The 17222-nt window shown below is 39.6% G+C and overlaps 1 protein-coding gene across 7 annotated transcripts in view; it reads right to left on the reverse strand.

The window, feature by feature from the left end:
* Positions 1–5192: 5192 nt before the first annotated feature.
* LOC126236857 ((E3-independent) E2 ubiquitin-conjugating enzyme UBE2O-like) overlaps positions 5193–17222 on the reverse strand; it is a 195294-nt gene continuing 183264 nt past the window's right edge. For all 7 annotated transcript variants that reach the window (XM_049946472.1, XM_049946471.1, XM_049946474.1 and 4 more), the window contains 2 exons: positions 8726–8832; positions 5193–6405 (listed from right to left, as the gene is read on the reverse strand). In XM_049946472.1, the coding sequence (XP_049802429.1) occupies positions 6263–6405; positions 8726–8832 (250 nt within the window). In that variant the 3' untranslated portion in view covers positions 5193–6262. The remainder of the gene's footprint in view (positions 6406–8725; positions 8833–17222) is intronic.

The raw sequence follows: 17222 nt of genomic DNA on the forward strand, positions 1-17222 counted from the left end.
CCTGTATATGTTTCAGAACAGATGTTACACCTCATGCTGCACCACCATCCTCCTCGTCTAGACCAAGTTCATATAACAGGCTGCCACCCTTAAACAAAGCAAAATGTTTGCCAGAAACAGGGGAGACAAAGGTGGTCATTTTCACAGAATTACACAGGCAGGGACTACTGGTGCAACTGAAATTGACAAGCATCAAACGGAAAAAGAAGCTATGATAATGAACTTTCTTAATGTAAAGATGCACAAGAGGAGAAAAATGAAAACAGTTTTAACACATATACTGTTCTTTAGATCATGTTACCAATAGCTTGTTGTAGACAATCAACAAGCTTTGTATGTTTTTATAAATAAATAATTCAAAAGACTGCACTTTGTTGTCTTTTTTCATGCCCTCTCCTAATATTTTCCCTCACAGGGTCTTTGAAATCCTGTGCAGTATCACCAAAAACATTATGCAAAATAACAGCATTCTTAAATTCACTTAGCACTTTCTGGACCCTTTAATTTCTCCGTACTCAACTGTCGTACTGATGCCTCAACACTTGGGAACTGTTTGTTTACATTGCATGTAGCCTGCACATTTATACTCGTGAACCCTTTCTATTGATGTAGGTTTCAAAATTTGTGCATGTGTACAGAATGTTACAGCAACAGCACTTGGAAATTTAGATTTTCCTTGTCACTCACTTTTTGCCACGACCACATCACATGGTGACAATGAAAATTTGATCCAAATGTCAGCTTTTTTCATTATCTTTTTAGAAACACTACTCACTGTGGTTTGATCAGTCCACATTCCTACTGCTATGACAGACTGGAATCCAGCATCAGCTAAATACCTAAGGAAGATCTACATCTACACGACTACTCTGCAATTCACATTTAAGTGCTTGGCAGAGGGTTCATCGAACCACAATCATACTATCTCACTACCATTCCACTCCCGAACAGCGCGCGGGAAAAACGAACACCTAAACCTTTCTGTTCGAGCTCTGATTTCTCTTATTTTATTTTGATGATCATTCCTACCTATGTAGGTTGGGCTCAACAAAATATTTTCGCATTCGGAAGAGAAAGTTGGTGACTGAAATTTCATAAATAGATCTCGCCATGATGAAAAACGTCTTTGCTTTAATGACTTCCATCCCAACTCGCGTATCATATCTGTCACACTCTCTCCCCTATTATGTGATAATACAAAACGAGGCCATTTTTTGCACCCTTTTGATGTCCTCCGTCAATCCCACCTGGTAAGGATCCCACACTGCGCAGCAATATTCTAACAGAGGACGAACGAGTGTAGTGTAAGCTGTCTCTTTAGTGGACTTGTTGCATCTTCTAAGTGTCCAGCCAATGAAACGCAACCTTTGGCTCGAATTCCCCACAATATTATCTATGTGGTCTTTCCAATTGAAGTTGTTCGTAATTTTAACACCCAGGTACTTAGTTGAATTGACAGCCTTGAGAATTGTACTATTTATCGAGTAATCGAATTCCAACGGATTTCTTTTGGAACTTACGTGGATCACCTCACACTTTTTGTTAGTTAGCGTCAACTGCCACCTGCCACACCATATAGCAATCTTTTCTAAATCACTTTGCAACTGATACTGGTCTTTGGATGACCTTACTAGATGGTAAATTACAGCATCATCTGTGAACAACCTAAGAGAACTGCTCAGATTGTCACCCAGGTCATCTATATAGATCAGGAACAGCAGAGGTCCCAGGACGCTTCCCTGGGGAACACCTGATATCACTTCAGTTTTACTCGATGATTTGCCATCTATTGCTACGAACTGCGACCTTCCTGACAGGAAATCATGAATCCAGTCGCACAACTGAGACGATACCCCATAGGCCCGCAGCTTGATTAGAAGTCGCTTGTGAGGAACGGTGTCAAAAGCTTTCCGGAAATCCAGAAATACGGAATCAACCTGAGATCCCCTGTCGATAGTGGCCATTACTTCGTGCGAATAAAGAGCTAGCTGCATTGCACAAGAACAATGTTTTCTGAAACCATGCTGATTACGTATCAATAGATCATTCCCTTCGAGGTGATTCATAATGTTTGAATACAGTATATGCTCGAAAACCCTACTGCAAACCGACGTCAATGATATAGGTCTGTAGTTAGGTGGATTACTCCTACTACTATTCTTAAACACTGGTGCGACCTGCGCAATTTTCCAATCTGTAGGTACAGATCTATCGGTGAGCGAGCGGTTTTATATGATTGCTAAGTAGGGAGCTATTGTATCAGCGTAATCTGGAAGGAACCTAATCGGTATACAATCTGGACCTGAAGACTTGCCCGTATCAAGCGATTTGAGTTGCTTCGCAGCCCCTAAGGTATCTACTTCTAAGAAACTCATGCTAGCAGCTGTTCGTGTTTCAAATTCTGGAATATTCCATTCGTCTTCCCTGGTGAAGGAATTTCGGAAAACTGCATTCAATAACTCTGCTTTAGCAGCACAGTCGTCGGTAACAGTACCATCGGCACTGCGCAGCGAAGGTATTGACTGCGTCTTGCCGCTTGTGTACTTTACATATGACCAGAATTTCTTTGGATTTTCTACCAAATTTTGAGACAATGTTTTGTTGTGGAACCTATTAAAGGCATCTCGCATTGAAGTCCGTGCCAAATTTCGCGCGTCTGTAAATTTTAGCCAGTCTTCGGGATTTCTCGTTCTTCTGAACTTCGCATGCTTCTTCCGCTGCCTGTGCAACAGCATTCGGACCTGTTTTGTGCACCATGGGGGATCAGTTCCATCTCTTACCAATTTATGAGGTATGAATTTCTCAATTGCTGTTGCTACTATATCTTTGAATTTGAACCACATCTCGTCTACATTTGCATAGTTAGTTCGGAAGGAATGGAGATTGTCTCTTGGGAAGGCTTCTAGTGACACTTTATCCGCTTTTTTCAATAAAATTATTTTGCGTTTGTTTCTGGTGGATTTGGAAGAAACGGTATTTAGCCTAGCTACAACGACCTTGTGATCACTAATCCCTGTATCAGTCATGATGCTCTCTATTAGCTCTGGATTGTTTGTGGCTAAGAGGTCAAGTGTGTTTTCGCAACCATTTACAATTCGCGTGGGTTCGTGGACTAACTGCTCGAAATAATTTTCTGAGAAGGCATTTAGGACAATCTCGGAAGATGTTTTCTGCCTACCACCGGTTTTGAACAAGTATTTTTGCCAACATATCGAGGGAAGGTTGAAGTCCCCACCAACTATAACCGTATGAGTGGGGTATTTATTTGTTACGAGACTCAAATTTTCTCTGAACTGCTCAGGAACTATATCATCGGAGTCTGTGGGTCAGTAGAAGGAGCCAATTATTAACTTAGTTCAGCTGTTAAGTATAACCTCCACCCATACCAATTCGCACGGAGTATCTACTTTGACTTCACTACAAGATAAACCACTACTGACAGACACAAACACTCCACCACCAATTTTGCCTAATCTATCTTTCTGAACACCATCTGGCAAAAGGCAAATTTTATAATTTGCAGTTCTCCAGTATGGCTTCTTCATAGACATTGGTCTGCTCACTGGGAATGAGGGAAATCAACTGGCAGAAATGCAGATTTTATACAAGGGCTGGATACAAAGTAGTGGTAAAACTGCTGTAACATCAAAGTGGTGAGTTAGTGAGCTGCCACCTGTGTTGGTACAACAAAGGCCTCCGAGACGAGTTTTTACAGTGAGCAGGGACAGTACTTCCCGATCTACTGCAGTGTGTAGACCACTGAACATCTTAGCAACAGTGCAGCCGCCCTACCATCGTATTTGCAAAGCTAGAGCAAAGTTCTTGCCTCAAGACTGAAGCGACAAGAGGCTGGAGTATGCAAGAATGTTTTCAGGGACTGCGTGAAGCATGTGGTGATGCAGCATTGCCATACAGCGTAGGCGCACGATGTGTTAAAAGCATTCAGACTAGGCAGAGATGCCGTGAAGGATCACCCTCGCACAGGGCAATAAAGTTTAATGCCTAGCTTCCTTGTAGGACGTTGATCGCCACTGGACTCTGCACGAGTTAGCAGCAGAAGTCAGAGTATGCCACAAAACTGTGCTCCACATTCTGGGATACTGAAAAATTGCAGCACATTGGATAATCCATGAAATATCTGAGGTACAACAATGGGGACAGCTTTGCTATCACACAGGAGTTGTTGGGCTGGTACCCAATGGAAGGTAACAGCTTTCTTTGATGCATCATCACTATTGCCATCACTGGGTGTGCTCATATGAACCAAACTTGAAACGCCAATACAATGAGTGGAGGCACCCAGTTCTCCTTGTCCACAGAAAGTGCGCAGTACACCAAGTGCTGTGAAGGTGATGTTCACTGTGGCGTATGACAATGATGTGGTAATGTTGCATCATGCGATACCACCAAGTGTGATGGTAGATGCTGCCTACTACTGCATGTTCCTGCAACACCACCTTTGTCCAGCGCTCAGGTGAAAACAACAATATTTCTTGGAACAGCACCCCATCATTCTGCATGACAATGCATGATGCCACACAGCTGCTGCTGTCCAGGACATTTTGTGCCACTGGCAATGGGAGAGTGCGGAACATCCACCATACTCACCCTACATGATTCACTGTGATTAAGATTTCCAAAGTGAAAGAACAACTGCGAGGGATCCGGTAACACCACAGATGAAATTATCCATGCCATAGGATGGTCGACGCAAGACATCAACAGACACTGACATCCAGATGGTATACAACGCCTTCCAGACATTTGGCAAAAGGTCATAAATTATGGGGACAATTATATTGAAGGTGTGTACTGGAAGTACTTCTGTCAATACAGTTATTTCCAAGAAAAATAATAGTTTTATTACTGTTTATCCAGCCCTTGTATTGGCTTGACAGTGTATGTAAGGTTGCGCTTTACCCAAGACCGCCAGTAGGACTAATGTGTTCTGTATATGCCAAATGATCCTTGCTTTATGTTAATGTACAATAAATGGGACAATTACAAAAAACTGAAATCTTGAAACTAGTTTCTGCATGCAAAAATGCACAAAAACAATTGGAACTTACACAAAAAAATGTTCTACTAGTTATGAAATTGTTATTGGGACTTTTAAATGGGCCAGTTACTCAATTTAAACACAACCTTGCAAGGAGTGATTGACAGAACACTGATATAAACAATGCACCAAATCAACGAACCAAACTTAATTTTATTTTTGTGCTTGCATTTTACACTTCAACAATATACCAGATATTTCTTATTATAGTATCAGGAAAAAATATATATGTGTATGTAATTTACAACGGAGCAATTGCATGCAGAGCAAGAACCAGTTCTGTTCCATAAAAATGCCTTTTCAAAGAGTCTTATAAATAACAGTTTCTTCACATTACACACTGAAAAATGCTGTGTTTTGTTACACAAAATCAGAGTAAAAACAACCAAACACAGTTAACTGATAATCTTGACTGTCTTGGGATAGGAATTCCCTTCACTGTGGTACTTCACATATTGACAATTACACAGCAGATATACATACATTAAATATACAACAGTTCATTTTTAAATATTTATCTACATGATGATATATTTTTCAGCACCACTTTTCAATGTCCTTACATTACACACGATCACAAGAGCCAGACAAAATTATCAGAACTCCCTGAGTTAACAGAAAATTTATTAACAGAAGAAACAAAGGTCAGGAGCAATGCCTATACTCATACTGACATGATGTCAAAACTTACAAAGAGCAGCAACAGTAGTAGCACAGCATTTCGTTGCATCACAGTTGTGTGAAAAAGTGACTGCTCATACCTAAGGAGTGGATGTACTGTACAATATTCTCTTTACTGATTTTTATTTATTATGACCGATCTAAATTTTACAATTAAAGTATGAACAAAAAATACTAGCAAATTCTACATGTTTATAGTCTTTTCTCCAAACATACGATGTAGAAGATGTGTAGTTTGCTTTTAAGGAAATTCCTATGCTGCAGTTAAGTTTTTTGACACTGGAGTTACTCTTAAATAAAGATGAAGGTAAAAGATTGTTTCAATACGTCACCAATACTATAATCACCAACAAAACAACAGTAAGTCCGTGTCCATTCTTCATTATACGGTAGTGCCAGTGACTGGGCAGAAAGAATAAATAAATATTTGGGAGGGATGGCAGCATGGCCTACCGCAGAGTGCCTATAGTGAGCGCTGAGGCAACTTGTTGCTAAATGTAGGCAATGTGGATGAAGCATGTACTAACTGGCAGGCGTCAGGACACCCACCGATGCAAGAACCTCACGGAATGTGACCAAAGTTTTGCGTAGTGTGAGACAGAATCCTTTCGAGGCAGGAATCAGAGGAAAATCAGGTAGCGGGACTTTCAAGTCATTTGTTAATTCTGTAAAGCAGAAAGAGAGAGCATTAGACAATTATTTACACTTACACTGATATAGCACTTGCAACTTACATAAATAATTTACATTACAATAATGATAAATTCACATTACATATAGTTATAACATCTAACCACATGTGACAATCAAATATGGGGCTGAAGCTCTTTATTTACAATATTTTATTTCTTGCTAGGATTTGTATTTTATTGCGTTGTATTATATGTTAACCGGGGGCCTAGAAACGACGGAGAGGCTCAGTCCCCACCGCAGCCGCAGTGGTCCACAACCCCATGACGACTACCACAGTCCACTTCACCCCTCCGCCGCTCCACACCGAACAACTCTTTCAGGGTTATTGTGCGGTTCAGCCCCCGGTGGACCCATGTCTTGCGTTATCCCTGCTGTATTGCATTTCAAATGTGGACCAACATACTAGGAAGCATGTGGTTGTTAAGCTTTTGCTAATCAGTGTAAACGTAGGAAAGAAGAACAGAATATACGAAAACCTTTAAGAAAATGACAACACAGTTGTTATAGCCCACTCATATGTAACATCTTTGAAATGAAAATGATTTCAGCTGAGACAGAGCTCACATATTTAATAATAATAGTGGTTCAGAGCAGTTCCCGTTTTTCACTGTGTATCCATAGAGCAAGCTCTATTCTTACACATGTATAGGAAAATGAAACATTACAGATCCACAAGTGTATTTAATCTGCAGTTAAAAAGTCTCTCTATCTTTAAGTTGACAGCTCTTTAATGAACCTGCTAAAACCATAGTTCTTTAACTGCATCCCTCTCCCCAACATTTCCCCCCCCCCCCTCACAAAAAGTCAAGATTTGTCACGCTTCCCTGTCAAACATGACCTTTCCAAAGAAGGGAAAACACATTTTATTTTTAAAGTGCATACAACCTTCTCTTGCTGAAATGAACTACAATAAAACTAGGTGGAATGAGAGTGGAACTGGATAAAATAGGAAAACGGTTTGCAAATGAGTAATAGCTAATACAAATCCTATACAAGAGGATATCCAGTTGTAAATAAGGTAACGCTTATGGACACCAAGTAACAGCAACCAAACACAGTTTTAATGGCAGTCAAATATATACAGAAAGTATGTGTACAATGACAGGAGCTAACCTGGAGTAAAAGTATCAATTTGTTGAAAAGAACAAAAGAAACTTTCAGTAAATTTTACAGGAACTTTATTAAGGAGTAGTGCATACAAAGTATAAAAGAATGGCAGCTGAATCTTGTTGCAAAAAATGCTGGAAAATAAAAAGCAAAGTTCAGTCATCACCATGCAGCTTCAATGCTGCCTGATTATGTTTACAAGAAGCGGAGCTGAAATGCACAAAGCCAGCTGGTTTCAGCCTAGCATTTTGCATCATATTTTGTCAAATGGTCTCCCTGCATAACCAAGACAAATAACAGTGCAGAGTTCCAACAAAGCCTCTTTAATGAAAATTAACACTTAAACGTGAATGAATAGGTAAGTACCACCAAATTATAGCTGACTCTGTTCACTAACAACACATATTCAAAAGAAAAGGAATGAGATGAAATGTTAGGTCTTTGATTGTCAAATACTTTTATCAGTACCTACAGAGGCATGGGGAACTGTGTGAAACAAATTCTGTCTGAAAATGTTGCTTTAGTATACTTTACAATCTTGCTGATTTACAAATGAATGTCATTATGAAAGGGAAACTAATCCTATTTTTGACAAGAGTGGTACAAAGAAGCATGTTTGTGCCCTATTTACAAGATGTGAAAAAGCAAATGAACTACTTGTTTTTTGGTAACCTGACAGGAAAGGTGGCACAATCAGCGAACAATATATGAAACCAGTTGTATCACTATGCACTCTTGGCATAGAAGTGTCTAGAAGCAGCTTCAGAAATGCACAAAAAAACTGTAAACACAATTAGGAACAGTAGCCACTCATCTGCAGCATACTGATGTGTGGCACACAGAAACACGTAAAAGGAGAGAGATGTTACTAGCTACTGGGTGACCACACTTTTTTTAGTGCTATAAGGACAGACACACACACACACACACACACACACACACACACACACACTTGGAGCTTTTATATGATACTACAGACAGAAAAATATCTGGATTGATTTACTGCAACTCAAAAACAAGGAACACTGATTAAAAAACTATAAAATGGATTTTAAAAGAAGAAGAATTAACTAGTTTTGACATAAATATAAGAGAAGAGAGTGAGGTAAGGAAGGTCTTATGAATGAAACCAATGTAAATATTCATGCTAAAGTACAGTAATCTCAAAATTCATGATGAACTAACCTGTCTCATGCAGCTGACGGAACGTAGTTGGTGTCGTAGGTGACAGGGGATGCGATGAATTGTATCGCTCTGAGATGTCCAGCCATGATTCCAACCGCCTCAGCAATCTACAAAAAAAGACAGAGTTAAACTTTACATTACAAAAGTTATTTTATATTACCAACAATGCAAAAGCTAGTCTATTATTTAATGTGTGATCAGATGTGGTGTAGTGTGGTGTGTTACCTTTCTTTAATTTTTTAGTATGACAATATACAGTTTTTTGTTATCTAAAAGATGTGATAAGTCTTGGATTGTTATAGCAGCAGGCCAAAATATTCACACAAATATACTGTGCAAAATCAATGTTTGATCAGCAGTCCTCGAGCAAAATTTAATTTGAGTTCATTTTTTACTAATATTCTGATGGTAAACTCTTGTAATAATTAATACTACATACTTCTATAATAACCCAAAAGAACCGCAAAGATTATCACAAAAAGTAAACGAAAATCCACAACACGCACGGACGCAAGACGACCACTGTCTGAGGTCGCTGAGGCTGGACTGCATGCTGCAACTATGCCTGATGGGAGAAACAATCTGTAGATGGGGAGGAGGGGGGGGGGGGTAAGGAGGAGACTGGAGTGTAAAAGGGGTGGGATAGTAGGAGGTTAGTAGAGGAGGGGGGAAAAAAGACTACTGGGTGCATTGGTCAAATAGAAAGTGTGTAGTGCTGGGGTGGGAGCAGGGCACCATCCTATGCCAACCTATTCATGGGCCATCAACAGGAATTCTTCCTAACCACACAGAACAGCAAACCCTTCACCTAGTTCAAATTCACTGTGACCTGGACTGAGGGCGAGGATACTGTATCCACATTTTTCCAGAACCTTGGCAACTTATCCCCTATTCGTTCCACTTGGTTCTCCTCAACCCAACAAGCCACCTTCCTTCATGTCGGTCTTCACCTCAACGATGGCTACATCAGTATCCCCGACCACATCAAACCCACAAACCACTAGCAACACTTCCATTTTTACAGCTCCTCTCATTCCGCACCAAGAAGCAAGAAGGCTCTTCCACACAGCCTGGCCACCTGTGGCTGTCACGTCTGCAGTGATGAGCAGTCCCTCTCCACATATACCATGGGCCTCACTGAGGCCTTCACAAAGCAAAATTACCCTCCCAACCTTGTACAGACATGTCTTGTTTCTAGTCACCAATAACTTCCCACATTTCCAATGTCACGGTACAAAAGAGTACTCCCCTCATAACTCGGAACCACCCACGACTGGAGCAACTGTATCACATTCTCCTCCAGGATTTCGACTACAACTCGTCATACCCTCCCATAGTGGTATTCTATCACACAATGAACTTACACTTGTCCTTGTTCATCAATACTCCATGTCTACTCCCAATCCTTTGTCTCACTGCTCATATCCCTGACTAGATGCAAAACCTGTCCCATACATTCTCCCACAACCACCTACTTCAGTCTGCCCCTCCCGTCCCTCCTTCCCCCTTAGCCTCCCAACACTGTACCTGACAGCTTCGTCATGCCACCATCTAGTCCCTGCACGCACCGCCTAGTAGTGCTTTCTTCTCTTCCTCCACCTGTGCCCTGTTATCTCTCCCCCTTCCCCGACCCACTCTGGATTGTTGCTTCTGTGTGATGCAGCTGCATACTGGTTGGACTAACCACTGACAGTTATCGCATACACCTCTCTCTCTCTCTCTCTCTCTCTCTCTCTCTGTGTGTGTGTGTGTGTGTGTGTGTGTGTGTTTGTTTCCTTTCTGAAGAAGACTTTGGTCAAAAGCTCAGCGTGTAACAATCTTTTCGTTGTGTCTGTCTGCAACTCAACGTCTATCTATGTGATGGGAGCAATCTAACCTTTTCACAATACTGTCATTACAAGAATACATTAATTTGAAATTTCATGTAATTCTGCACAATTAATGAAAAATATAGAACAATGGTAAAGCATGTTAGAAAATTTCATTTCTCATTAGCCAGTGTTCTCCCACGCAAATTAAATATATGTTTTTTTTTTCTTTGCTTATTTTTATTTATTTAGTTTATGAATGTCCAATTCCAAGGTCTACCTCCTTACAATTTATTTAGACCACAAAAGTATACATGTTTAATGTAGCGAAGTGGTTCCCAATCTATGTGGCACAGTGCTGCAGCTCTGCTACAGAACAACCAAAAAAATAATTCAAAATCAGACACTTTCTGCATCTGTAATTGATATAGAGAGAGCAAACAGAAATCGTCTGACTTGTGTCCATGATCCATTGCAAAGTATATCCCATGCAATTCTGAACAGTGTAATAATGAATACATGTGCAAAGGGAACACTGGCTGCAATCCTTTGTCTAGCTTCAGCTATGAAGTGGCTTACTAGCTGAACCATGTAACGTGTGAATTGTAGATATGATGTCGAGTGCTACGCAAACACTGTTCTCTGCCAATAATGCACTGGGTATGTCTTTGGCATGCCACCCTTTGAGGTCCAACAATATTGTAGTGAATATGCAGCCACATGTTCATTGATTAATGTGAAGGAGTGTGCTGACAGGTGTGTAAATAAAGTGCAGTGTTGCCACATAAACCATGTCAGGGAAGGGCACTGGTTTGATATTCATTATTTTGCTATGAAATTGTTCGTATGGTAGGATTTGTGGAAATGTCACAATGATTACAGTGTTTGTTTACTGTCTTGAGCCAAGGGTAGAGCTAACATTCACTTCTCATCACCACTTTCATGGCTCGCTACGTAATCATGGTAATTAATGTAATAAATTTTTGTTCTGATTCCTCTAAAAATGGACTTTTTTTACCAAAGTTGAATAACAAACACAGAACTGAAAATAAGGAAGACACATCACTTTTCAGAAAGCAAAAATATTATAGTAATTATGATAATAGTTATTTGGATCTTGGCTTTAAATCAACAAATGTGAAGTGAAATTACAGTTTTGGCAGCATAGCGCATTCTTCCAATAAGTAAAAATACCACTTAGAAGCCAGGCTTTCAGGCTTTGTCAGTAAATTTTGCAACTGCACTACCAGGAACTTAGATGAATCAAAAGAACAAAAAGGTTCTTGTGAATAACAAATAATACTTTGCTAACATTATAGAAGGTTGCAAGTAGACTTGAAAAGTGTAAGAAGCCACAAGCCACAGCAGAAAAATGATCCACTGTAGATTTCATAAAAATTATCCACTAGCAAACCCAGCAATGCTTCATAATTGATAAACATGTATGGGAATTGGATATAGGTCCTGATCTCCTCCTCCTTCGCCCTCTATGTCCATCTCCTCCTCCTATTCCTCTCTTTGTCCATCACCCTCCACTCCTCATTCCCCCTCTCGCTGACCTAGAGCCTTGTTTATTGTAACTACCAATGAAACCTTGACTGAGAATTAAGGTCACTTAAAATAAACAGGTAAATCTGTTGGGATCATTGGTATAATGAATATGAGACACCTCTCCTGCTACTTGTTTCTTAAGGACAGCAGCTTCAAAGACCTATTTCACACAATTTTAGTCTGTTAACAGGTAGGATGATGAAGTTTCAGATGATTGAGATTTCATAGTACTATTCTAATCATAAGCCAATAAGCCACAAATACAACTATCCCATTTTCTGCTCATTGTTGTGTATACAATTTTTGTTTAAAATTATATGCAGAAAAAACTTATATGGGAGAACAATTTGTCTAATGATTTAAATGCTCTGCTATCACACTTAAAAATAACTGTGACAAAGAAAATAAAACCGCACATTTTCATGGCAATGCATTTTCTTTTTTGCAGTTCGATTTAAAAGAAAAACTGGAAATTGTTTTAAAAAATGTATAGTCTGCATTCGCCCGAATGTTTATTACAGTAACATGCAAAAATTAGTGGAATATTGTGTAAAAATTTGAAGTAAATCAATCAAGAACTTTGAGATTTTTGGTAACATCATTTACGATATACAACTATGTCCGTCCAAACATTTATGAGAGTATCATGTAAAAATATGAAGCAGACTGATCAACAAATTTCTCAGATTTTTGTTACCAACATTTCCCCTTTATGTAGAATGTATGTATGTATGTATTTATATACCAAAAGATATTCAAAAAAATATGTAGCCTATGTCCATCCAAATGTTTATCATAGTATCATGTAAAAATACAATGTAAACGAGTCAAGATCTTTTGAAGACTTTTGGTAACAAAGGTAAACAAGGACTTGTCTAAATAGCAGTATAGATATACAGATGTTTCATGTTTCGGGTGGTTGGGTGAGGGGGAGGGGTTGGGGAGGGGGGAGTTTTTGAGAGTGCCTTTACCTACCAATACTATCAGTCTCAGAGTTCAGCTTGGGGTAACGGTGTTCCAAAAGGATAGACTAAACACAGTTAGCAGTGGCATGTTTGTTACTGTTAAAATAGTTTATCTTGTTGCAAAATTGAAGTAGATAGTTCCCATGAGTTGGTGAAGTAGATAGTTCCCGTGAGTTGGTGAAGTAGATAGTTCCCGTGAGTTGGTGAAGTAGATAGTTCCCGTGAGTTGGTGAAGTAGATAGTTCCCGTGAGTTGGTGAAGTAGATAGTTCCCGTGAGTTGGTGAAGTAGATAGTTCCCGTGAGTTGGTGAAGTTGATAGTTCCCGTGAGTTGGTGAAGTAGATAGTTCCCGTGAGTTGGTGAAGTAGATAGTTCCCGTGAGTTGGTGAAGTAGATAGTTCCCGTGAGTTGGTGAAGTAGATAGTTCCCGTGAGTTGGTGAAGTAGATAGTTCCCGTGAGTTGGTGAAGTAGATAGTTCCCGTGAGTTGGTGAAGTAGATAGTTCCCGTGAGTTGGTGAAGTAGATAGTTCCTGTGAGTTGGTGAAGTAGATAGTTCCTGTGAGTTAGTGAAGTAGATAGTTCCTGTGAGTTAGTATGGGCAGAGGTCATGCTTGGCAACCAGAATAAAATAATAACTGGATCCTTTTACCGACCTCCCAATTCAGATGATACAATTGCTGAAAGGTTCTACTAAAACTCGACTTTGATTTCAAACACGTACCCGACTTACACAATTATAATTGGTGATTTTAATTTACCTTCGATATGTTGGCAAAAATACACGTTTAATTCTGAAATTGTGCTAAACACATTCTCTGAAAATTATTTTGAGCAGTTAGTTCATGAGCCCATGCACATAGTAAACAGTTGTGAAAACACACTTGACCTCTTAGCAACAAATAATCCTGAGTTAATAACAAGCATCAAATTGGATACAGGGATTATCGAACACAGGTTTGTCATAGTGAGATTCAATGTTGCAACCCTCACATCCTCCAAAAAAGCAGATAAAAATCACTTGATGCCTTCCTGAGAGACAATTTCCTCTCCTTCCACATTAACAATGTAGGTAGAGACCAGATGTGACTTGAATTCAAAGAAATAGCATAGGCAGCAACTGAGAGATTTAACCAAATAAATTAACAAACGATGGAGCTGATCCCCCACAGTACACAAAACGGGTCAAAACGCTGTTGCAGACATGCCAAATTTAAACAGATGCCAACACAACAAGTCACTTCACAAAGTCTGTTATTGTGTAATGCGGAGCAATGTTGGAAGTGTCCGCTGCAAGGTGTTACAGAAACACGACATGCTCTGTGAAGACTTGCAAAGCAGTTCAATAGATTGCGTGTTCTGTAGTACTGTGCATTCAGCACTTATTGTCGTCGGGCTTTCATTTCATTTAATTCTTCAAATGTTCTGTAGCACTTTGAGGAGAACCTCCAGCAACAATGCCATGCTGGATCCAAGTGCTGCATTACTTGCTTTCACAGGATCTTGAAGATAGGAATTCCTTTGCAAAAATTAAATCAGCATGCTTGGGAGATTAATGTTACTAGCCGCGACATGTCATCTGAGCTGGTTTCATTGCAAGTGATACTTAAAACCTCAGAAACAGTTAACGTAAATCCTGCAGAAACTTAACCCTTTCACTGCGGCAGATTTGCTCTCTGCATTCCCTGCAGAGGATGGCTTTTGTTATGGGGGTACTGCTCGCCAAAAGCAGGTGCCTGTGCTGAGAGACAGTATTCTGGCCAACACAAAAAAACTTAACTGATTTTTTTGAAAACCATAAAGTAAAAAAATTCATCTTTTGTACATCTCACAGTCTGATATCTTCACTCTATAAAGAACTGAATGTCTTTTCATTATCCGTCATACTTCATGTGCTACATCAAATTAAGTAAAACGTTGCATGTAATTCTAAAGAGTTTACCTAGGTAAAAAACACCTTGCAGAAAACGAAATGTACAGAGGATATCCAAATTTTATTTAAAATTGAGAGCAGAATGACATCTCATTTGGTTCTTGAGTTATTGGGTTTTATAGACAACAGATCATCAAGTGTAATGTACCCATTCATGTCCTTGGTTTTTTGCAAATGATCACATGCAATGAGGTGTTGTATGACAACTTTTTTTATTCACTGAAATATGGTAGTAACTCATCTGCAATTGTGAGATGCTGGCAACTCAGGATGCATATGGATGTCCACAGCACTGTAGGAAAACTCAAGTGGCACGTTCATATACGTCCACAGCACTTGGGGGAATGGTGTAGTATGACGTGTATGAGGGTTAATGGGCCCCAAGAAATGTATAGCCTCTTCAAAAAAATTCTTTATTGACAATTGTTTCGTGATAGTATTACAAACAGTAATGATACTGGCATTATAAAGTATATCTAATGTATTTATTCTGTTACAGAGCTGGCTCACTTTTCTCTGTGGTTGCACTGTGAAGACAATTAGAAAAGGAGTTACTTGTGAATCTTGAAATGGCCTAATTCAACAAGAAAAATGTAGTTCTCCATTAATGTACATTATTTTTAAACAGTATTAACTGTAATGTTTCCTTCTATCCTTCAAAATAATTATATATGATTTCAGGCCTGAAACTGCCAAAATTGTCATTTCTCATGCTTGTACAATTTTCACTATATCAGTTCGTCACTTCCCAATGTTTTTAACACTTCAAAGATTTTACAGTGCAACTCAGTGAAACTTCAGATCATGCTGAGAAATTAAGCCAAATAATCTGCAAAACTGTCTTAAATAACACTCTACACAATGTAACTGAACATTTTGGAAGGATGAAATATTTAAACAAGAAGCCCATCAACAACAGATGTGATCAGTACATGTAGTGCTGCTTGGGTGGACTATGGCATGCTTCCAGTGCTCAGGTGGTGAATATGAGTACTTCCTGTGTTCATATTTTTCACAGAATGTGGAAACTGGGAGAATACTAATGAAATAAAGCTATGGATTCAGCAGCCACACACTGAACCATTCAATGATAGCATTTGCATCATGCAAGTCCTCTGCAGACAATGATGAGCCAAAACATTATGACCACTGCCCACTGCAAAACTGAATACCAGCCTGATGGCCTTGTGGATATGTGACTCAGTAGTGGGAGTATATCACAAAGGATATCATTTGTCTCGAATGCGTAATCATTCTAGTGACAACATGGATACAAATAGAGAAATCCACTGACATAAGTGACTTTAACAAAGGGTACACTGTTATGGGCTTGCCGCTGTTCACACGTTGCTGTTGTGAGCATCTATGGAAAATGCTAAAGGATGGTGAAACCACAAGTAAGCAATAATGTTTGACACGCATGCCCTATCAAAGGAAAACGACTGAAGGATGGTGAAACTGCAAGTAGGTGATAATGTTTAATATGCTTGCCTTATCAGAGAATCTGGATGAGTGAGGCTTTTCCACACAGTAAAGCAGGATAGCGAGTGGTCTGACGACAGAGTGATGGGTCGAGCACAAGTGTTTTGGATCACAACGTTAAGCACATATTGTCGAGTAGGGGACTCCACAGAAGTGGACCCTTTCATGTTCCCGTGTTGATCCAATGACATCACCAATTACAACTACACCAGGCACAAGATATCAAAACTGGACCTGGCTGGGTGAATAATGTTTCTTGGTACACCAAATAAATGGTCAACATCGGATATGCCGTCATTGAGCATAATGGAGGCAGGATGGTGGGAGCAGTATTAACTATGAGGGACATTCACATACACTTCCTTGGGACGTATGGTAGTGATCGGAGGCAACATGACGACTGTGGACTAAGTGAAAATTATTGCATATGACTTGCCTTCATTCATACTTTATATTTCCTGTGACAATGGTGGCATCTTCTAGCAAGACAATTGTCTGTGTCACAAGGCCACATTCATGATACAGTGGTTTTAGGAGTATGAGAGTGGACTCATGTGGCCACAAACTGTGTCTGAACTGAACCCTACGGAATACGTTTGATTGCTATCTAGCACTAGCACTGCACCCACAAACCATTGGTCCATAATTTAGGGGAATCGGATGATCTGTGCATAGACATCTGGTGCCACATGCCTCTGGAAACATACCAAGGACTAGCTGAATATATGCCACATGAAATTGATGATGTATTCCATTCCAA

The sequence above is a fragment of the Schistocerca nitens genome, chromosome 2 (assembly GCF_023898315.1).
Source record: "Schistocerca nitens isolate TAMUIC-IGC-003100 chromosome 2, iqSchNite1.1, whole genome shotgun sequence".
NCBI classification, from domain to species: domain Eukaryota; kingdom Metazoa; phylum Arthropoda; class Insecta; order Orthoptera; family Acrididae; genus Schistocerca; species Schistocerca nitens.